At 48.0% G+C, this 23,282-nt stretch overlaps 1 protein-coding gene across 1 annotated transcript in view; it reads left to right on the top strand.

The window, feature by feature from the left end:
* The window catches only part of LATS2 (large tumor suppressor kinase 2), a 77,823-nt gene that overhangs the window by 6,098 nt on the left and 48,443 nt on the right, over positions 1-23,282 (top strand). Inside the window, 1 exon segment of the mRNA XM_045452560.1 lies at positions 6,686-7,241. Within this exon segment, the coding sequence (XP_045308516.1) occupies positions 6,903-7,241 (339 nt within the window). The 5' untranslated portion in view covers positions 6,686-6,902.

Below are 23,282 nucleotides of genomic sequence, written 5' to 3'. Positions count from 1 at the left end.
TAGATGGTTTTTCCCCATTTTTTATGAAAGTGAATTGTACATAGTACGTGTCATTTTAGCCACTCGCGAGTGTATAATTCAGCTGCATGAGGTACATTCACGTTGTTCTTGGAATCGTCACCCCCGTCTGCCCTGCAGGCTTTTTCATCATCCGTACAAACACTCTCCGCACTAGACGGTAGTTGCAATTGCCCTGGGCCCTGGTCATCTCCATTGCCGCTTTGTCTCTCTCGGGTTGTCTGTTCTAGATGCCTCGTGTGAGCAGAATGATGCAGTGTGTGTCCTCCTGTGTCTGGCTTATTTCACTTAGCATGATGTTCTCACGGTCCAGCCATATAGTGGCCTGTGTCACAGCTGCGTTCCTCTTCTTGGCTGACTGACGGACTGTAGTTGTGCGACTTTGATCATAGTTATGTGTGAGCTTCACTTGGGGATGTTTCGTTTGGGCCGCGTCTTAAGTCCCGGGGCAGAGCTCTGCTGTTTCCCGGGGGCCTCCCGTGTGCACCGCCTCGTGCCAGCCGTGTTCCTGCACTGCCCTGTACCCCACCGCAGGTGCTCCTGTCCCCCGGAGCCTCCCGGGGAGGTGACTCCAGAGGAGTCCCACACTATACAGCAGGAGTGTATAGCACACACTATACAGTGGACAGCAGGGTCTCTGAGATTGGGTGGGCAGGAAGGTCCTTCTGCAGAGGGGAGTTTTAAGCTGAGAATTCTGGGAGGCATAAGTGAATCGGGCCGGGAATGGTATTTGTTCCTAGCAGAGACAACGGTCTTGCCAGGTTCCAGAAGGAAGGAAGAATTTGTTGCTTTTAAGTTGCCCAGAGTCCTACAGATTGAACCAGATTCTGGCTGGTCGGGAAGCAGTCGGCTTCTCGAAACTCAAGTACTGCTCAGAACTGAACATCCTGGGCCCGGCTGCAGGCACGTGTTTTAAACATGAAGTCAAATGACTTAAGTTTTTCTCTCTCTGTGCTTTTCTTTTTTTTTTTTTTTTTAATTTTTTTTTAACATTTATTTATTTTTGAGACAGAGAGAGACAGAGCATGAACGGGGGAGGGGCAGAGAGAGAAGGAGACACAGAATCGGAAACAGGCTCCAGGCTCTGAGCCATCAGCCCAGAGCCCGACGCGGGGCTCGAACTCACGGACCGCGAGATGGTGACCTGAGCTGAAGTCGGATGCTCGACCGACTGAGCCACCCAGGCGCCCCTTTTTTTTTTCTTTAGCAAGGAAGATACTTTAACTTTTGAAGCACGGTTATCGAATATTTAAAGAGGAGGCACACAGAGTGAGCATGAAATACCCGTGTTTCTACATTCAGTTTGGTGCCTTTTCCACTGAGCCCGTCTGCAGTTTGCCCTGGTGTGGTCTCTTGACTTGATTAAAGCCGTTGTTACTGATTCTGAGTCCTGAACTTATTAGTAACTCTAATAGTTGGCCAGGGTGTTGTGCGTTACAGAGGAGGGTGATGTCACAGGCGGCTTCACCTGTGATCTCCCGAGCAGCCCTGTCAAGGACACAGAGGGAGGCTTGTTGCCCAGCCGGAAACCCAAGCTCCAAGAGGGGAAGTTTTGGCCCAGCTCACGGAGCCAAGTGCCAGAGCTGGGGGCGGGAGCCCGGCTTCTCACCTCCAGCTGCTGTTTCCTTTGCACCGAACGGCAGTCTTCTGAATCAGCCTCCCCCAGACGTGTCCTCACTTCCCGATAACTGCCCTCCTCCGTCCCCACCAAGGCTGCTTTCTGGACGGTGCTCCCTGTGCCGACGGTTGTCGTGGCTCGGAGGACGGGACTGCCATCAGCTCTGGTTTCCAGACCAAAAACCTGGCCGCCTCTTCCAAAGCAGTCCTCTGGTGAACGTCACCAACCCTGACAGGTTCTAGTTCTTAGCTGCTGTTGAACCCACCCACTTCTCTCCGTTCTCCGGCTGCTATTCTGTTTCAGATCCCCATAATTCTTTGGGAAGACTTTTATTGTCACATTAGGTAAGTAACCAATCCTCCCCTCTGTCTCCCATCTTAGACTCTGAGCGCCTTAAAGTCAGAGGCTTGTCATTATTTTCTGCTTCCCTAAGACCTAGTAACAGGACCGCCTTGTCTGAGCGTTCACGTTGTGCACGGTTCAAGGGCCTTGCACGTAAAAGGGCATGCCTCACGTCGTGTACGTGCTCACTTCCGTGAGGGCGTGTGCAGCCTGTGTGCAGACTCTGGGCCGCTCGCAGATTACCTGAGCAGCAGCGGGGAGTTACCTGCCCGGATAAAGTCACGTGACGCACACGATACGCACATATTCTGGGCAGTACGTACGATCACATCTCTCCTCTGTCACCTGCCTTGAAGAACCACCCTCCTTGTGGTTCAGACTTTACCTGCCCCCCTCACCCGGGGTGTGTGATAGATCGTGACATGTGGCCTCAGTATGTTTAAGAGCGAGCCAGGCCACTGTCCCCAGAGCTCTGGAAAGCTCCCCAGGGCAGGAGTTGCTCGCGTTGTACGACAATACAGTCGCAAAGAACTTACTTGACGAAGGGGCATCTTTTTATAGCCCCGCAAAGGTACCGCATGAACCACCAAGGCTCTGCCCGCAACTGCGCAAAGTACTTGGTAGGGCGGTGGGAGCAGTGTCGTAGAGCGGGCCGCGGACTCAGCACCTCAGATCTGGGGCCGGGGCCGTGGGGGCTCAGCAGCCTTAAGGCAGCAGCACAGTTTGCCGCAGCTCCAGACCGGGACCGACCCACGTGTCCTGTGGTGGCAGAGTGGATGGCCAGGATGTTCACACAATGGAACACGACACGGCAGTGAAAAAGTGGCCCTCTTGCTGTATACCGTGTGTGTGAATAGCCAAACGGTGTTGGCCCAGATAAGCTGGACAAAGAGTACGGAGCGTGGAATGCCACGGACATGAAGTTCAAAAACTGGCCAGGCTGATCCTTGGTGCTGGAAGTCGTGACCGCGGTTCCCCTTGAAGCGTGGGTCTGTGGGAGACTGGGGGCTTCTGGAGTTGTCATGACAACACTCCTTGATCTGGATGCTACGCATCAGGGTGTGTTCTCTGTGAACGTTCGTCGATCTTACGAGTTGTTTAGCTTAAGAAGTGATGTCAAACTTTACCCCCACCCCAAACAAAGCCTTACTTCTTCCCCAGCTTTCAGCAGCTTTCCGTTTTTTTCCCTAAGTTTTATCATTTTGGGAGAGAGTGGGGGAGGGTCAGAGAGAGAGAATCTCAAGCAGGCTCTACGGTATCAGCACGGAGCCTGACGTGGGGCTCCGTCCCACAAACCACGAGGTCATGACCTGAAGCCAAGAGCCGGATGCTTCACTGACTGAGCCACCCGGGAGCCCCAGCTTCCCATTTTGAAAGTAAATTCCAGAGGTGGCTCTTAAGCCTCAGGGCCAGCCAGGGCCTCCCTCACCTGCGTCTGGCTCCCCTTCCCTCTGCCGGTGTGGCTGGGCAGAGAGGGCGCCTTGGTTTGGCTTTCTCACGGCTCCTTTTTCCTCAGTCTGGACCATGTCTTGTGGCCCTTGCCCTTCTTGGCTGAGTGCAAAACACCTCGTACCTTCTCCTCACTCTGCTAATAGCGCCTGAAGGTGAAATGAGGCTTATTACAGACCGCTGCTCCCTAAGACATGCCAGGTGGGAGGGATACGAGCTCTCCACTCACCTAACTGCTCTCTTTCGTGGACAGTCACGAGCTACGGAAATGTCCCACCTGCTGGTGGCTCTGTTGATGTCTTCGAGCCCTGACACCTGGCCAAGGTGTAGCTAGCTCCGAGCCCTCTTCTCCTCCCTCCCTGGGGTTGCTGCCTCTCACCCAGGCTTTCTTCGTCTACCTGGTGCGTGTGGTTGTCCCTTCCAGTTAGATTCCAGACTCAGTTCTTTAAAAGGGCACTTCTGGCCACGTCCCTCCCGAGCTCAACCACAGACAACAGTTTGCCACCGTCTGCGAGGAGTGCAGACAACGTGTCCATGCAGGTCCTTCAGATGGAGCCCTGTGCACCTCCAGGGTCTCAGGCCTCCATCACCCTCCGGGAAAAGCCTCCACCCAGATGTGAATGTGAGGGCGGGGCCTGCACACTTCCTGTCCCTCTGCTCCTTTGCAAATGCTGTTCCCTCTGGCTGGAGTTCCATTCCTCCCTACACTCAGACCCAGTTGTCTCTGCTTCAGAGCTTTTTCTGGCTTTCTCCTTTATTCACCCATTTCTTACATGGTTTCTTTTTTTTCTCCTTTGGGCATCTCTTGTCCTTTGAAGCTGTTTATTTGGCTCCCTCACCCTCACCTTGCCGAGGCGGAGTTTTGTTCTTGTTTGTCCCAGCAGTGCCTGAGAGTTAGTAGGCTTTGGATGAATGTTTGCCAGGTGGGCAAGTGGGCGGATGGCACAGAGATGAGTCGGTGGCAGAGGAAGCTTGAGTACATTTCGACTGCGAAGAAACCCTCCCTGATTATGTGTTGTGAGAAGATAGTATGATTTACGTCTTCTGTATTTTAGTTTTCAAAGAAAGTGTAAGAAGACCCTAGAGATGGGAAACAAAGTGATCTGTGTAAATTCCCACAGGAAAAGAGCTAAGTCTCCTGCCTGTCCTCAGACATATCGAATCACTCAGGACCCTCCATACGTGCCTGGCAGCTCCCTGAGAACCTCTCTATTTTTGCTGGAACGGGAACCCCTGGTTTTAGAAAGTTAGGTATTTCAAAACAGATGCTTAGACCACGAAGTCACTGAAAATGAGTGTGGTTACAGTATGCCCCATTTTACACCAATTAAGCAGAGCTCTGGGTTTCTGGCTCCCTGCCAACACTCTGGTCCAGGCCCTGGGGAAATCTCAGCAGTTCTTGGATCTAATTGTTCACTGTCTGCAGAGTCTCACAACAGTCGTGTCAGGGACTGCTGCGTTAAACGTTGTGGATCAGAATATGAATTCCATGTTGGAAAATGTGTTGAGTCTGCTTCTTACTTCGTAAACAGACTCTTCCTCAGTTTCGTTGAGAAAGCGATAGGACTTTTCAGACCTTCCACCTTCCCACCTGTCAGAAAAGAATAGTAATTTTGATGTCATTTCTTCAGGTTTACGGCCATGTGTGGTTATGAGGTAGATCTACATAAGTAAATTCACATAGAACCCTCGGAGCCCAGCACATAGTAGGTACCGGATAAATATTGGCCGTCAGTTTTTCTGCGACGTGAAGGTGTCTGTGAAGGAGACTTCCATTTTACAGTTCTAAAATTCCTCGCTGAAACAAAAAGTTCACATCCCGCTGCTCCTTTCCCTTTAAAGGGTGCTCAGTTTTTCTTTGCTGATTAAAATGCAAAATGCTTATCCTTTACAGTTTGCTCCCCGAGTCCTATGGGCTAAAAGGAGTGGAACGAGTGAGGGCAAAACAGGAAGGAAAGGGAGCGGGCCCGCCGGAACTTGGGGTGTGAGCCCAGCGGCCGCGCAGGCCTTGGCTTTTGCCACCGGGGGCACCCGCGCTCGGGTCGCGAGAGCTGACGACATAAGCCGTACTCACACGAGTGGCAGACGGCGCGGTTCCCCGAAGACTGGCTGCGCCGCCAGTGCCACGGAGCCAGATGCATTCGTGCTCTTTCTCGGCGCCCCCCACCGCCCTCTTGCCAGGCTTCGTGCTGTGCCTCGCACGGGGAGTTAGAGGACTCGCTCAAGGTCACCCTGCCGGCAAGTGGCTTGAGCTAGAGCCTGCTTCCGGGGGAGCTGGCTGCCGAGGGCAGCATCTTGTTTTCCGAATGCAACAACAACGGAGTATTCAGTCAATGAGGCCTGGGGTAGGTCTCGTTCACTACCGGCAATGGCTTTGGGGTCTCTGGCTCTGCGCGTGGGGGCCGTTTCTGTGCTCAAGTGTGCTAGGCCATCCACACGGATCACCTTTACTGGTACAGCCACCTGTCGGTCCGGTCGCAGTGCGCTCTGAGAACGGAATCACCCACGTGATTTTACCAGTCCCCGTCCGCGTAAGGATCAGTGTCTCCAAGAAACATATTTTTATTTTGGTATTTAGGTCAAAATGCTGATAAGAAGGTGACCATTTTATAAAAAAACCCAGGGAGTTGTTACCTTCAAAGTCTCATAACACATTGTGTTAGAACTTCCTTCACTTGCCATATAGGACACTTTTAATGTGACAAGTTTGTGGCGTCTTTCAGGAAGTCTGGGAGGGCTTTAGAGGGCAACCTTTGCAAAGACATGGAAGGACCACAGGTGCAGGTCGGGGGAAGGGTTAGTAAAGCCACAGAGATAAGAGACAAAGGTGTGTGCTACGAACTGAGTGGTTATTAGGAACGAGCCAGAAATCCAAGGCCTCACGTGGAAGGTGTAACCCTAAACACTCAAGCTGCAAGTTTCAAAGTGAAATTATATTATAATGAAGTATTTCGAGTGAACGATCCGTTAATACTACTTACTGTTCTTACTCTGAGGTGAATATGTGTACGTAATACGAGCTTGTGGAGATTTACTTTATTACAGACTACATGTTACAGGAAACATCTTGGGACAGCCCTAGATGTCATGGGCGCTGACTAGAGCTGAACAGTATTTTTATCATTTCTGACAGGTGATGTGTTCTTTCTTAATCCTTTCAAGTGGAATATTTTCAAGATCATTGCCCGTTTCTGAAAAGTATTGTCAACAGTATGTGAAGACCATCAATGAGTATGTTCTTTCCATTTTCTTTTTCAGATAGTGATGATCTTCGGAATGAAGTCTCTGGAAAATTTTAGGTTCTCCACAGGAACTACAAATATTGAAGGAAAGAAAATTTTCAAAAGGAAATTGTTTTGAAAGTATGTTTACAACTAACTGATACTGTTGACAGTTTTTTTTTCTTTTTTTTTTTTTTTTATAATAAAACACTTTAAGAAGATTGTATTTATGGTAAAAGGAAACTGGACTAACAATGAGGCCAAAGACTTTTCCTGCCACGACTTATTCTGGAAACAGCCGCCAGCGACTGCAGGAGATCCGAGAGGGCTTAAAGCAGCCGTCCAAGTCTTCCGCTCAGGGCCTGCCGGTGGGACCAAACAGTGACGCTCCCCTGGCCGCCAAAGTCCTGGGGGGCAAGGATGCTGCCCGGCAGCAGCAGACGAGAGCCACCCCGAAGTTCGGACCTTACCAGAAAGCCCTGAGAGAAATCAGATACTCCCTGTTGCCTTTTGCTAATGAATCGGGCACTTCCCCAGCTGCAGAAGTAAACCGGCAGATGCTGCAGGAATTGGTGAACGCGGGATGCGACCAGGTGGGTGCACCCGAGGCTCCCGTGGGGGCAGTTACAGTAAGCCAGCCGTCGGAGCACAGTGGAGGCAGCCAAAGGTCCTGCGGTTGCCCCTCCAAGGCCCCGACTTAGCTACTAAGAAAAGTGTTTCCAGGTCAAAATCCAAGGCCCTTCCGGTGTGCCATTGTATTGTTTTCCACCTTCTCTCCAGAAGGGTCTCTTGGCTGCTTTTCCTTTCCAGGCAGGATCCAGACACTTGTGAACGCTACTGCAGTGGTACCACGTGCATTCTCTGTTCTTCCGTGTAAAGGGGTGAAGGGCTTTCACACTTGCCCTTTCTTTGGGGTTTATTTGGGCTTATTCGGAACGGTCGTGGGGAAGACACTGGCTTCCCTTGTTTTTGGTCTGTGCATTTTTTTACTTGGTGAAGGGGAAGGTTGATTAACATGAATTGGCTCTTCTTAGACTCTTTTCTCCTGGTGTGTATACTGGTAGAGGAGATGTGGCTATGTTAGGGAAGTGAGCAGGCTTGAGAGGTCATCAGACTGGTGGCAACACGTGTGGTCTGACTGCTCGGTTGCTTAAGAATAAGAGACACCTTAATAAGGAAGGAGGTGGTACCAATAACGTAGAAGCACACAACTGACAGCTATGCATTTATGATCCTGTCGTGATTGGTAAAGCTACGTAAAACCCAGGTTGAGGGGCAGGACCATGTAAAATGGAACTAGTGTCCGGCCAGGTAAAAATGTCTTTAGGAAAATGGAACTGGCAAAAATGTAATTGCCTTCTAAAGGGACTCCTGAAGGCTAATGCTTTGTTACCATCTGTCATCTTAAAAGTCACAGTTGCATGAAAATGGAAATAAGCTAGGCATTTTTGCTGCCTTGGAAAATTAGTAAGATGTCATGCTCAAAGCATATCAAGATGGCTTGAGCACTTTTAGTTTCTTAGAAATAACCTAATTACCTACTCCTGGCCTCACAGTCACAGGAAAAGGCTAACAATGCCCTCTTATTTCCAAAAGCAATCTCAGCCTTCTGGTTGCAGGTGATTACCATAGAACTGAGCTAGAGAATTTACATTTTTCAGATGATATGTTTGTGAAACTAATCGTGCTATTTTGCAGGGCACTTCCTTGACACTTTGGGATATACTGGGATTAACTTGTGTAAAGCAAGCATTGTTGAGTTGAAAGTTGCTTTTATAAAGCACAGGATCATGAATAATGTGGTGCCGAGTGTTTTAGCAGTGGAAGCTGACAGCAGAGGCATGACCTTTCTCATTGTGAAAATATGAAGTTAAACACGCTGCCAAGTGCTATCCCCTGACAAACAGAACTTGATGGTTTTGAAAGTAGGAAGGAGCAGTCCTGGGGAAATACCAGTAAGATCGCAGAGACTTCTGAAACCCAACAGCAAAGCCTAAAATCTTCTGTAAATCGCTTGCAAACAAAAGAGGTAATCAGAGCAGGGTGTTCTTTGCAGTTGTGTTTCAGCTGTGGTAAAAAGAAACAAGTGAAGCAAATAATCCAAAATACAGGTGGGATCTCATTATGGCAGAATCCATTAGTGATAATTACAGTGCAAGAAATAATGGAGCCGGTGCTGTATCCAAGACAGTAAAATACAAATACAGTAAAATTAAGGATCGTGACACCAGTGAAGTTCCCATCAACATTTAATTTATGTTAATTGCTGGCAGAAAGGACTCCATTTGCCATATTTAATGCTCCTGAAATAATTCAATCACTTCAGTGTGTAGTGTTACTTTGTAAAGTAAAACAGTTCTGCCTTCACCCTCACAGTCCACTTTGGACCGTTTTTGGTCTGTATACAGGGTGCGTTTTGCTTTTAGAGAATTCCGGTCAGAAAGTCCTGACGGGAACCCAACAGTAGCTCTAGAGTTCGCTCTCCCATAGCTCAGATGATCAGATCCAGTGTAATAGGCACAGAGACTTCTGGTGTTGCAGCTTTCCTTTTTCCTTTGTCTCCTACTATATTGCCTTTTAATGTAGGTTCAGTTATGTTCTCTTGTATTTTGAGTTTAAGTGTAATTTTTAGTCCTAATATTAATCAGAATGGCAGTAAACGCCAGGTTTTCCCGAGGTCTCACACACTTTTATATGCACCATTTTATCCATCGTATATGCATGCACACACATTTTTCCCCATTTTACTTGACCCGAGACTAACTGGAAATATTTGCCCGAATGTTTATAAGGGAGTGTTTTCTTTTAGGCTTTTTGTAATAAAACAAAATTTACATAAGAGAAGTACATGATTCCTAAGTGTGCAGCTGGGTGAATTTCACCCAGTGAATTACACCCATGTAACTAGCATGTACTGGGTATATATTTAAAAAAATTATTTTTTTTAATTTAAGTTATCTCTGCACCCAATGTGGGACTCAAACTCACGATCCCAAGAGCAAGAGTCGCATGCCAGCCAGGCGCTCCTGGGTATGTTTTTAATTGAAATATCTTTAAATAGAAATTTCTAGAAAAAGACTAAGTATTTTCTGTGTAATGATATAGTGTATATGTCAAATGATAGTGTCTAAAATATTTCACACATACATGACTAAAGGCTTATGAAAATTTCTATACAAAAAAAGGCCAATAGATTAATATTCCTTATGCAAGGAGCTGTTCTTTTTTTCTTTTTCTTTTTTTTTTTTTTTTAGAGAGAGAACACGAGCAGGGGAGGGGGGAGCAAGAGAGAATCTCAAGCAGGCTTCACGCTCAGCACAGAATCCGACAAGGAACTTGATCTCAGGACCCTGGGATTATGACCTGAGCTGAAATTAAGAGTGGATGCTCAGTTGACTAAGCCACCCTGGCGCCCCTGTTCTTTAACTGTAGATTTAAGGGGTGCCGGGGTGGCTCAGTTCGTTAAGCATCGGCCTCTTGATTCTAGCTCAGGTGATGATCCCAGGGTCTTGGGACTGAGCCTCTCTCCCTCTCCCTCTGCCCCTCCCCTGCTTGCACACAAATGCTCTCTTTCTCTGTCTCTAGAAACAAATCAATTTAGATTTAAGGAATTGTAAGGATAAGTTTTTTGGTTATGAGTGTCACGTTTTGTATCATTGGATACTTTTAATATTGGCATTGGTAATTAAATTTAGCATTTACTTTATCTTAAAAAATTTAGTTTCAGTTTTTCTTGTACTCTTAATGGTTTCAGGTGATGATATGTATTTTTTTAATATGAAATTTATTGTCAAATTGGTTTCCATACAACACCCAGTGCTCATCCCAACAGGTGCCCTTCTCAATGCCCGTCACCCACTTTCCCCTCTCCCCCACCCCCCATCAACCCTCAGTTCTTAGTTTTTAAGAGTCTTTTATGTTTTGGCTCCCTCCCTCTCTAACCTTTTTTTCTTCCTCCTTCCCCTCCCCCATGGTCTTCTGTTAAGTTTCTCAGGATCCACATAAGAGTGAAAACATATGGTATCTGTCTTTCTCTGTATGAGTTATTTCACTTAGCATCACACTCTCCAGTTCCATCCACGTTGCTACAAAAGGCCATATTTCATTCTTTCTCATTGCTGCGTAGTATTCCATTGTGTATGTAAACCACAATTTCTTTATCCATTCATCAGTTGATGGACATTGAGGCTCTTTCTATGATTTGGCTATTGTTGAGAGTGCTGCTATAAACATTGGGGTACGGGTGCCCCTATGCATCAGCACTCCTGTGTCCCTTGGGTAAAGTCCTAGCAGTGCTATTGCTGGGTGGTAGAGTAGATCTATTTTTAATTTTTTGAGGAACCTCCACACTGTTTTCCAGAGTGGCTGCACCAGTTTGCATTCCCACCAGCAGTGCTAGAGGGTTCCCGTTTCTCCACATCCTCTCCAGCATCTATAGTCTCCTGATTTGTTCATTTTGGCCACTCTGACTGGCGTGAGGTGGTATCTGAGTGTGGTTTTGATTTGTATTTCCCTGATGAGGAGCGACATTGAGCATCTTCTCATGTGCCTGTTGGCTATCTGGATGGCTTCTTTAGAGAAGTGTCTATTCATGTTTTCTGCCCCTTTCTTCACTGGATTATTTGTTTTTCGGGTGTGGAGTTCGGTGAGCTCTTTATAGATTTTGGATACTAGCCCTTTGTCTGATATGTCATTTGCAAATATCTTTTCCCATCCCATTGGTTGCCTTTTAGTTTTGTTGATTGTTTCCTTTGCGGTGCAGAAGCTTTTTATCTTCATGAGGTCCCAGTAGTTCATTTTTGTCAAGTGATGATATTACCAGGTTTTTCCCTCTTTCTCTCCCTGACAGATTTTAATTAATTATTTATTTTTTAATGTTTATTTATTTTGAGAGGGGGGAGGGACCAAGAGAGAGGGAAAGAGAGGGTCCCAAGCAGGCTCTGTGCTGTCAGCACAGAGGCTGACACAGGGCTTGTTCCCACGACCGTGGGATCGCGACCTGAGCCAAAATCAAGAGTCGGACACTTAACTGTGTGAGCCATCCAGGTGTCCCTCCTGACAAATTTTTAAAAACCACTAATTTGATTTTGCAGTGATGTGAATACGCATGACACGTCTGCTTCTCAGAAGCATGTGATTTGTGTGCTCTTACTGAATTGCGGTGGGTTAGCAGGTGGGAGCGTCTGACGGGGCAGGCTCGCCACACTCCAGGCTTCTCGGGGCACACGGATGGACGGATGGCATGGGGGCCTCGCGGTGGCAAGGTTCCTGTTCAGTAGTAGCCTGCGCTCCGTAGAACAGCTAAGCATGGTATCACCTTGTGTCCTCCAGAGGAAGACTTCGATGAGAATTTTCTCTCAGAAGCGAGTACCAGGAGACATTTTTTGTTTCTCTGGAGCATTTAGCACGTGCACTTTCTCTGGGGACCGCCCCATATCCTGACCTTCAAGCACCTCCCTTGTTGATCCCCTGTGAGGGTTGCCAAGTCTGGCAGCTTCCAAGACTCTTTTAGGGCCCTGGCTTTTTATCGCTATATTCTTCTAGGCATGAATTTCTGTGTTAGCATCAATTTCCTAATCCTGACTTAATCCAGTTTTTCCTCACTTTATTGCGAATGTTTAAGTGACTTAAATCTTTATTGGAATGAAGGTACGAAGAAATGTAAACAAACACATTGATTGATTACACCAAATTTGGCCTAAGAAAAAAGCCCACAGTCAGGCTGTATATTCAGAGGCAGGTTTCCTGAGAATAATGATCACAGCACCAAATAAATCTGAGGTGATCTGGTTAATAGGAAAAGGGGGGGGGGGGGGAGTGAATTTCTTTGCATTCTCAAGCCAAAAAGTGTAGAAAAATCAGGTTTCTCAACCCATTCCACAAGTTCTTCTGGGACCCTGGTCCTTTTGCCACAAGAGTGGCGCTGCACAGGGGCGAGGCCTGGGGGGCCTGGGGGCCTCAGGGACAAAGGGCAGACACTGGTGTGGACCCCTGCCTCCTGGCCAAGTACTGCTCCAAGCACTTGCACAGCTAACCTAGCTGAAACTACACAGCAAACATTTGAGATGCATTCCCGTGGACCCCAGTACTGCCCAGGAAACTGTGGTACGTGATTGGAGGTCTCTCTTTTGCCCCCTCCCCTCCGCCCCCAGCTCCTACTGACCTTGGATCTTCGGTGAGGGTTGTTAGACGTGCTTATGACACACACTGGAGAGGACAGACTTCAGTGTTCCCTTAGTGTGGTCATGCAGAGCTCTGGCTTTAACTTGCAGTGTGCGTGTTGCTGGCCATTTTCTGTGTTGGCTCCTGTGCGCCCGGTCCTGGTGGGCGTTTCTGCTCCGTGACTTGGCCCTTTCCTTTCCCTTGTGTCCTCTCGCTCTCTGGGGCTGGCGGCACTTGCTCAGCCCTTCCTGTCCCCAGGACCCCTCGCCCACCGGCCACAGGCCCCATCCGATCCTCTCCAGGGACGCCCCACCCACTGTACGCACCGGCCCCCGATCCCTGGCCCCCGGATCCCTGGCCTGGCCTGGCCGCCCGCACCTTCTGCTTCGCGTGTTCCGGGGGCTTTTCCAGCTTTTCTGTTGGCTGCTGACACCGGCTTCCACCTTCCCCTGCCTGGATCCGGGCACCTGGCGGTACGGTTCCGCTCAGAGCCCTCCTGCAGCGGCTTGAGTCGTCCGCCTGGGCTGCAGCTGGTCCTACTGGGACCTCCACAGTTACGCGGGGGCTCGATGCCTAGCGTTGTGCGGCCAGGTGGTCACACTGTCGTTGCACTTGGCCTCTGGGGGCCGCGTCCGCCGGGCGTCCCGGTGCCCGGGGCCGTGTGCGCGGGGCGAGTTTGCGCACGCGCCGTGGGTCAGCCGGGCCAATTTGCCAAGGCGGTTCCCCCTGTGCCGGCCGCGCAGAGCCCTCGCCGACTCGGGACTCGTCGGGGCTGGAAGAGGACAGACGCCACCCGGCCTCCTAGCGTGTTTCGCTCGGACGGGAGGCGTCCTCCGGAAAGCGCCAGACGTTGACCTAGAGAAGTGTTAACCCCGAAGTGCTGTTCTTTATCCTGGTGACAAGCCCTGCCTCGAGATCATTTCTCTGTAATGCAGGGGTTTTGCTCATGAAAAAAGAAGGAGTTTGGATAACATGCACATTTCCTCCTCGTCCCTTCCTCTGGGAAGGGAACCACTTTTCAGGGTTACCAACACCCACCCGGTACTGCCCAGAAATGTCAATAAGCGGAGAAGGAAAAAAGAAACACTTAAGTTTAGGAATGCCAGTAATGTGACAGGAAATTGTATTACAATGGCTCTTGGGTGTAGCAGTTCCTTGCTTTCCCCCTCTTTTTTTTTTTTTTTTTTTTGCCTTTTTCTCTCAAATTAAATGTGGCCTTGCGAAAGATAAACTGTATATTTTATTAAAGTCGGCTATTTAAAATTCATTTGACAAGACGCAACCACATCATACCCTTGTTTTATACCCTCCCCCCCCAACACACCACACAGGCCTCCCCTAGTTTTGAAAGTAGTATGTGTTCGTTGTGGAGGCTTGAAAAATACAGAAGAGTGTAAGAAGAAAAGAAAAATTGCTTGTAGTTCTGACAGCTCAGATATGATCACTCTGAACATTTTGGTACAAAAGTGACCAAGTTTTTTTCCGACTACAGGAATTTAAGGAAAGGAGGGACGTGCCAGGTGGGAAAAACAGGATTTGCACGATGATCCCACTTCTTCCTTTACAAAAAGCGTACGTGTATAATCTGTCTCTTCTCACCCTCCTTACCCATCGACGCGGCCAGTCAGTTCCCTGCCAGACTGTGCCCTGAGTGTGCACACACCCCCGCCCCGTCCCCCCACCTGCCAAGCCTCCGCCTTTGCCCGATGGTACTGCGGTACCGCCCGGCCCCTCCTCATCTGTTCCCTGCACAGAACCCTCCCCCTAGTCATTCTGAAAAGGAAAAGATCCTGTCATTTCCTTCTCAAAACCTTTCCACTGCACTTGGGATGAATTCCTGACCCGCAGGCAGGGCCCATGTCACAGCCTCCGGTCACACCCCGTGTCCTGCAGTTGGTGCTGTGGCCCCGCGGGCTTCACTGCCTTCCCTCCCGCTTCCCAGCACTGGCCCTGTCTGGCCTGAGAACTGCCTACTCCTTTCGAAGCCTTGTCTTGCTGTCACGGATCCAGAAAAGTAATTTCTGACCCCCCTAGTCTAAACCAGATCCCTCTGTTTTATTCTCTGTCATTCCAGCAATTTCCCTTCATGGCATTTATCACAATTGGTTCCTGAGTGTTTCGTTGCGTATGTTGTGTAATATCCATTTGTCTCTTCAGAGTTAAGCCCCGTTAGGCAGTGGTTTTGTTCTGGTCTTCGTTCTCCTGGACCTAAGACTGCAAACTCTCAAAAACATCTGCTGTTTAAACGGAGGGACGGATGATTCGTTATAAACGTTTCCATTTTCCACACCTGTATTGTATTCCACTGTCCAAATGGAAGTTTTATAGTTCATTGTAAATAAATGGTGTGCACGGGTAAACCGAAGCACGTTAAACACTTTGGAAGCCGACCTGAGCAAAGATGACTCCGGCTGGCGGCCGCAACTCGGAAGCGGCTACGAGTGCTCCACCGATGGGTGCTCAGGGAGAGACTTTCGTGGGGGAAAACGCAGAAGCAAAGCAAGAGGAGTATTTGCCTGGCCACACTTCAGCGGCTACCTTGTTCGGGAAAGCCCGGCCGGCTCTGGATGGTCAGTTGTCCTTAGGTTCCGATTCCCTCTCCTGGCGGCATCACGGGCACGGGTTTGCTTTGCTCGCGTCGACGGAGGCACAGGAGCCGCCTCGCTGTGATGGCTCCTCGTTCAGTTAACACTGTGATGAACAGCCTTTTGCATAAACCTCCATAGGTATCCCTGATTGACTCAGAAAACATTTTAGGAACGGGAGGATTAGGACAAACGAGTACTCGGACAACTGGCAAATTCTGACGGTTTCTATTTTGCCAAGTTTCTTTTAAACATTTTTTAAACTGTCTTTCTGTTTCCAACCCTGCCAACAATGAGTTCTGCGACTCCTACAAAACGACACCTCTGTTTGTCAGGTTGGTGGTTTGTTCTGCATCCTTAACAGTGGCAGTAGGCGTGTGCTAATAGACAGTGGTGACAGTTTTGTGGACGTAAGTAGCGGAAAACTGCCATAGTTTGAGGGGAGGCCCTTATTTAAGATTGGGTCTGAGATTGGATCTATCGCCGTCTTTTTTTTTCTTTTCTTTTCTTTTTTTTTTACCATTTACTTATTTTGGGGGGAGACAGAGACAGAGTGTGAGTGGGGGAGGGGCAGAGAGAGAGGGAGACACAGAATCCGAAGCAGGCTCCGGGCTCCGAGCCGTCAGCACAGAGCCCGACACGGGGCTCGAACCCACGAAGTGCAGGATCACGACCTGGGCCGAAGTCGGATGCTCAACCGACTGAGTCCCCCGGTGCCCTGGTCCATCTTCCTCTTAAAACAGGATGCAGAGTCTAGTACATCAAGACCAAAATACATCTCTGGAGGAACACCATGTCTCTCCTCCCTGTGCGTGGCCCACCTGCTAGCCGACTTGGGAACTTGTCCTGGAGAGTAGTTGGCTGACAGGTCAGCGAGGCCTGCCCTCTGGGGAGAAGGACAGGCCATAACAAGCCCAGGGCAGCAACATCTGGACGTTCAGCTTGGTGTGTGCCCCACAGTGTGTTGTGTGCCGAGCAGAGCTCTCTGGCTGGGTTTTGGGAACGACGGGCTACGAGTTTGCGCAGGTGTTGGGTCTGGCTGCCCTCAGGGGCCCTGGTCCTGGCCTCCTCTTTGCACAACCTTTCCCCTTTATCCAAGCATGCGGTACAACTATTCGTGTTCTCCATATGTGCCATAATGTGAAGAATGTAGGGAGTCACAAATAATTGTTTACCTAAAACCAGCAGTTTCCTACCGGGATGGTTATTTGCCGTTACAAATATGGCTGTGGCCGTTAGATGGCTCACGCCACCCTAGTAGGTGATCAGTGAGCATTTTAATATGTTCTGTTGCATAGCGCTTTCCCCCGGCAAGTGCCGGAGATACGGCACGTGCTACAGAGGATGTGGAGTAATTCTACGGTCCTCCTTTTCCCTGCGCCCGGGGGGTTTCCAATTTGGGAATGTTGGAAAAGTCCTGCTGCCCAAGCCCCAGCATTAGAGGTTGGATTCATTTGGTGAGGAGTGGGCCCTGGATATGAGCCCTTCCTGAGGGGCCCGGATGGTGACGAAGGCGCAGCCACTGCCTGCAACCTCAGCTCTGCGTTGAAGTCGGTAGAGTGGGTCCTAGGAAGTGGCTCCAACGTCCGAATCTGATGTTTGTGTGCAGTCCGTTCGGGGCTCCCTAAACTGTCCCTGTCATTGCCAACCCGTTGTGAGATAACTCAACAAGGAAACTGAGGGTTTTTTTTACGTCCTTTAACTTTTCATGCAGTTATTATAAATTTCAAACTTAACGACAGAAAAGCCACATTCGTTATCATAGTCCCTACCCAGCTGCTCCTTGTTTTGGTGTTAACATTCAGTTACCACCAGGGTTTCGTAGTTCTCAAGTTTAACGCAGAATACGTTCATCATGCAAGTTGTATGGAAGTTCTACTCATCTTGGATTTTTAGAATTTTCTTTAGTAAGTATATTGGGAAGGGAGATGTTTTTCATAATTGTTTTTCACATTTGTGATTTTGTATAATTGACTCATCTTTCCGCGCAACAATTTGAATTTTTGTAAGTGTACTTGACGTCTTTCCTGGAGATATGGGAAACCGTAGGAAGTTTCTCTTCCCTTGATGCCATTCTTTATGCCCTCCCCCTTACCCCGAGCGTCTAGCATAGGTGTGGCTAAACGGTGAAGGCTCAGCAGAGATCTCCAGCTATTAGAGTTGGACAGACTGGATTTCAGTTCAGACGGAGCTTGCTCGGAGGATGATTTGGGAATCGAATTGAGCTGCTGGTGACAGATCCCTAGCTACAGAGCTTAATAGCCATAGGGGACCTGATGAAGGCTGCAGGTTGGTAGGACACGGCCAGCTTGGTGGTTCTGCATTGTCCTCAAGGACCCAAGCTCCTCCCCTCTTTTGGTTCTGTTCTCCACAATCCAAGCCTTCCAGCTCCGGTGTACCAGCTGGCGCCTCTCCAGTCAGCGATGCTTGCAGGAGGCAGGAGCACAGCAGCAAAGATGTCCATCTGGCACTGGCTCTTCCTTGAGGCGCGTTCCTCCGCGCCTCACCTGCCAGAACCTGGTCACTTGGCCACAAGAGGTTAAAGCGGCCTTGGAAATGTGTACTTAGCTGGGCACATGGCTGCCCCTGATAGAACCGGGCTTCTGTTAGTAAGGAGGAAAGGCTCTCGGTAAGTCAGGCGATGGGTTTGGTCAGGAGACCAGAACATAACCACGTGTCCCGCTGGCCGTCACCACAGGCTAACAACTTACTTGTCTGAGCCCACGGTTCTTCATCTCTACGCTTTGGGTAACCATCAGTCCCGGGGTAGGAGTTGTGCTGCAGACCAGAAAGAACGTAAAGCGCCCGGCCCGTGGCGGACACACAAGGGAAGGTGGCTGAACCACTGTGCTGTGTGTCATCGGTCTGGGAAGTGTGTGAGGTGGCTGGAGAGCAGGGTTTCAGGGAGCTTCACGGGGACGGCGTCGCCCTCTCGCCAGCCTTGGTGGTAATCACACGGAGGAGGTTTGCTCTGACCTGTGCAAGGCACGTGCTCTTGTGGCTTTGATATCTATCCGGTCAGTTACGACATTGGGCAGAAATAAAGGTCGTTTCAAAACAAGTGATTAACGGTACCGACATTTCTCCGGCCAACAAGTAAACATTCAATGTAAGTTTAAAGCAATTTCGTTGGGTTTATGAAAGCTTTTACTGCGCCAAGGGCTGTGGTAAAGCTGGTGGTGTTTGGCATCTAGAAGGCCCAGGCACGAGTGGGGTGCACTGGAGCGGATCAGCTTCTGTGGCAGCCGTCAGCCTCCAGGGCCTTAGAGGAGGCTTCTGGAAAGTGCGTGCGCCCCTGTCACCTCCTCCTTCTCCCTGGACGCCACGTGGTTCATTCGACTGCTGCTCTGGCGTCCCCACTGTTCCTCCAGTGTTTTTGGCTGGAAGTGTTCACGTAAGAGGCCCCCTCCTATGTCTGGCGATCTGTTCCTAAGTCCTGTGTGCTTGCTTCCAGTCTGCCATATTTGGTCTCCACCTTTTGGGCCAAGGTTCCTGAGATCTCCAGTAGAAAGAGGACTCAAGTCAGCACAGACGCAGCCTGCCCTTCCTTCAGGATTTCACTGCTAGTTTCAGAACTCTTCCTCCTACAACATGAAACGTGTGCTCTGTCTCTCCTTTTTCCTCTCGCTTTCTCTCAAGAAGGTCTGGGAGGGTTCATCAAAAAAAGTTGAGACCTCTGTCGTTGACTTCTCTTTGACTATAATCTCTACTTCAGTCACCAATGAATACTTTCCCCAGTTCCTATTTTTTTCTCCTGTGTAGCTTTCACATCCTTGTCTTTTCAGTGCCAACGCCCTGCTCTCTATCTAGATTCTTCCAATAGTCTCTTTGACCCAGCATCTCTTTCCTAAAAGGTGACAGTCAGCCACTCCCTTGGTATCCACTCCGTCTGATCTCCACTTAACTTACCAGACTTCGTTATCTCTCTCGTTACCCGTACAGCCCGCCCGCTCCAGCTGTGTTTGCCTCTTTACACAAGAGGCAACTACCACCAAGCTGTGCGACTCTCTCCCACACTGGCTTCGCTCGCTGGCTTTGCACTCCCCGCCAGCCCGGCCGTGTCCACCCACTCCCGCCCCACTTCTGCCATGATTCATCGTTGTGGCCTTTTCCAGCACAAGCGGGGCTCTCCCTTTTCCGAATTCCTGTTTCTCTCAGCACCATCCAGGGAACCGTGGTCTACACGGTCTTAGGGACTATCTAGCCCACAGGACTCTTTACACAGTTGAATTAATGGAGACCCAGAAAGATGATGTGGTCAATTTAAGGCTATACAGCAGGTGAGGGGCAGACCCAAAGCTAGAAGTCTCTCAGTTTTACCCATGAAACTTGAAAGAGAAAGAGAGAAATAACTGTCACCCTGCCATTTATAGGAGGAAGACATTTTCATATAGTAGAGTTGACCCATCAACCCACTGTCCAGGGATAATCACTGTTATTTGGCCATAGTTTGTTTATTTATTTATTTATTTTTAACGTTTATTTATTTTTGAGACAGAGAGAGACAGGACATGAGCAGGGGAGGGGCAGAGAGAGAGAGACACACACAGAATCTGAAACAGGCTCCAGGCTCTGAGCTGTCAGCACAGAGCCCGACGCGGGGCTTTCAGTCCACAGACAGAGAGATCATGACCTGAGCCGAAGTCAGATGCTTAACTGACTAAGCCACCCAGGCGCCCCTACCATATTATATTTCCTTTGTTGTTTTGGTTAACTCTTTATTTTGGAAGAAATTTAAAAGTACATTAATATTTTTCTCTGGACAACTTTTTAGAAAGTATGTTACTTAATTGAAGTATAGTATCTAGGATATTTAAAAAACATATCAGGCATCATTTCATTAATCACTCATATATGTTTTTATTATTTTTAAAAAACGTTTCTTTATTTATTTTGAGACAGAAGAGAGAGCACGGGTGAGTGGGGAAGGGGCAGAGAGAGAGGGACAGGGAGGATCCTGAGCAGGCTGTGCACTCAGTGTGGGGCTCGATCTCACGACCATGAGATCATGCCCTGAGCTGAAATCAGGAATCAGACACTCAACCGACTGAGCCACCAGGTACCCCATCACTCATGTATCCTTAAATGTGTCTCTAAAAGACAGAAAAAGATACAAAACACAACAGAATAAAACACAGAATGACAATACTGTTAACACATTCAACAAAATAAACATGTAGATTTAATTTTAACATAATTTTTATGACTACGTGGTTAGTATTTTCGAACTACTTTTTTTTTTAAGGCGAAATTTATTGTCAGATTGGTTTCCAGACGACACCCAGTGCTCCTCCCAGCAGGTGCCCTCCTCCGTGCCCATCAGCCACGAGAAGTACTTGTCAATGAAAATAGTATATTTGAGCAACTGCTATGTGAACGTCGCTTAATCCTCTCATCAAGCCCATGCGGAAGGTTCTGTCACTGTCAACGTTTACAGAGGAGAAAACTAGTTCGCAGGTTACCGTGCACACGGCAGGTAATGTGTCTAGTAAGTAGTGACACTAAGAAATCCAGACCTGGCTGTTCCTTGTTTTGTGTCCTGAATTCTTTTCCCTCCACGTTTATTTACAAAGCATTTCTTCATATCAATGAAAACATTAGTCTAAAACGTTTATATGCCGTCGTGGTCGACTGCCATCTGCCAGAATTTAACAGTTCCCCTGTTTTTGGGCAATGAGATTATTTCAAGGTTTTCATTATTATCAACAAAAATCCAACAATGTTAGATTTTTTTTTTTAATTTTTTTTTTTCAACGTTTATTTATTTTTGGGACAGAGAAAGACAGAGCATGAACAGGGGAGGGGCAGAGAGAGAGGGAGACACAGAATCGGAAACAGGCTCCAGGCTCTGAGCCATCAGCCCAGAGCCCGACGCGGGGCTCGAACTCACGGACCGCAAGATCGTGACCTGGCTGAAGTCGGACGCTTAACCGACTGCGCCACCCAGGCGCCCCAACGTTAGATTTTTAAAAGTGAAATCACTCCAGGAGTCTTGTTCTATAATTGTTTCATGCAAGTTAGTTTTGCCCAGAGGTTGAGTAACATTCAGTAGGAGTAAAAGGCAGAATCAGAAGTGAAAGTGAACCCAAATAATGTCTGCAGTCCTTTGAGCACATATTTATTGAGCACCTATAACGTGTCATGCACTGTGCTAAGCACTGAGGATTCAGAGAGGTCTGAGGCCTGAGGCCTGAGATCCTTCCTCTCGATGCCTGGTTGCTTCTGGCTGGACTCTCTCATTTACCAGAGCGCTGAAGTAAAAAGAAAATCTGTCCACTGAGAGTTCTATAAGTAGCAGAACTGTCCTTCAGAAATGAAAGTGAAGACGTTTCTTTGGGGCGCCTGGGTGGCTCAGTCGGTTAAGCGTCTGGCTTCGGCTCAGGTCATGATCTCACGGCACAGTTCGTGAGTTCGAGCCCCGTGTCAGGCTCTGTGCTGTCACAGCTAGGAGCCTGGAGCCTGCTTTAGATTCTGTGTCTCCCTCTCTCTCTCTGCCCCGCCCCTACTTGCATACTCTCTCCCTCTCTCAAAACATTACCATTAAAAAATTTAAAAAAAATAAAAAGAGTGAAGACATTTCCAGAGAAACAAAAATCTGAGAAAATTTGTAACCATTTGCACTAAAAGAAATACAGGATATACAGGGAGGAGTGAAGAGCCCTTGGAATACTAAATATCAACAAGTATGAAAGACTAATTTATTCCTTTCTTTCTCTTAATTTCTTTAAAAGACATCGGTATTTAAAGCAAAAACTATACTGTATCAGTGGGTTTATCATACATATAGTTATAACATAGTACATATGGACAAGGGATTGAGTGGAATTGTATTATTTTTTTTAACTTTTTTTTTAATGTTTATTTATTTTTGAGACAGAGGGAGCCAGAGCGCCAGTGGGGGAGGGACAGAGAGAGGGAGACACAGAATCTGAAGCAGGTTCCAGGCTCTGAGCTGTCAGCACAGAGCCCGACGCGGGGCTCGAACCCACGAACCATGAGATCATGACCTGAGCCGAAGTCGGACACTTAACTGACTGAGCCACCCAGGCGCCCTGGAATTGTATTATTTATTGCAAGGTTTCTGTGTTTCGTCTGACATAATTACAAATTAACATTTAAGTAGATTATGATAAATTAAAAATGCACGTTGCAGTTTGTAGATTGCTCTAAGAGCAATTCAAAGAGCTAAAGCTAGAGAGCCAATTAGGGAATAAAATGGAATACTAAGAAAATTTTGATGACCATGAAGGGAGGCAGGGAGGGAGGAACAAAGGAACAAACCACAGATGAGATAAATAGGAATGACAGGCTTACATAAAGCCATGTTAATAATTACATTTGCTCAAAGGGGTTAAGCACTCCGATCAAAAGTTAGAGGTTGTCCTCCTGTATTAAAAAGCAACTATATCCTGTCTGTAAGACACACTTCTCTCTCTCTCTCTCTCTCTCTCTCTCTCTCTCTCTCTCTCTGTCTCTTTTTCTTTCTCTCTCTCTCTCTTTCTCTTTCTTCCTTCCTTTCTTCCTCCCTCCATCCCTCCCTCCCTTCTTTCTTTCTTTTTCTTTCTTTCTTTCTTTCTTTCTTTCTTTCTTTCTTTCTTTCTTTCTTTTCTTTCGTCCTTTCTTCCTTCCTTCCTTCCTTCCTTTCTTTCTTCCTTCCTTCCTTCCTTCCTTTCTTTCTTTCTTTCTTTCTTCCTTCCTTTCTTCCTTCCTTTCTTCCTTCCCTTCTTTTTTTCTTTCTTTCTTTCCTTCTCTCTTTCTTTTCTTTCCTTCTTTCTTTCTTTCTTTCTTTTCTTTTCTTTCGTCCTTTCTTTCTTTCTTTCTTTCTTTCTTTCTTTCTTTCTTTCTTTCTTTCTTCTTTCTTTTGTCCTTTCCTCCTTTCTTTTCTTT

Source organism: Leopardus geoffroyi, chromosome A1 (assembly GCF_018350155.1).
Source record: "Leopardus geoffroyi isolate Oge1 chromosome A1, O.geoffroyi_Oge1_pat1.0, whole genome shotgun sequence".
Classification (NCBI taxonomy): domain Eukaryota; kingdom Metazoa; phylum Chordata; class Mammalia; order Carnivora; family Felidae; genus Leopardus; species Leopardus geoffroyi.
The sequence above is the reverse complement of the archived record's forward strand: the minus strand, read 5'-3'. Positions and strand labels throughout refer to the sequence as shown.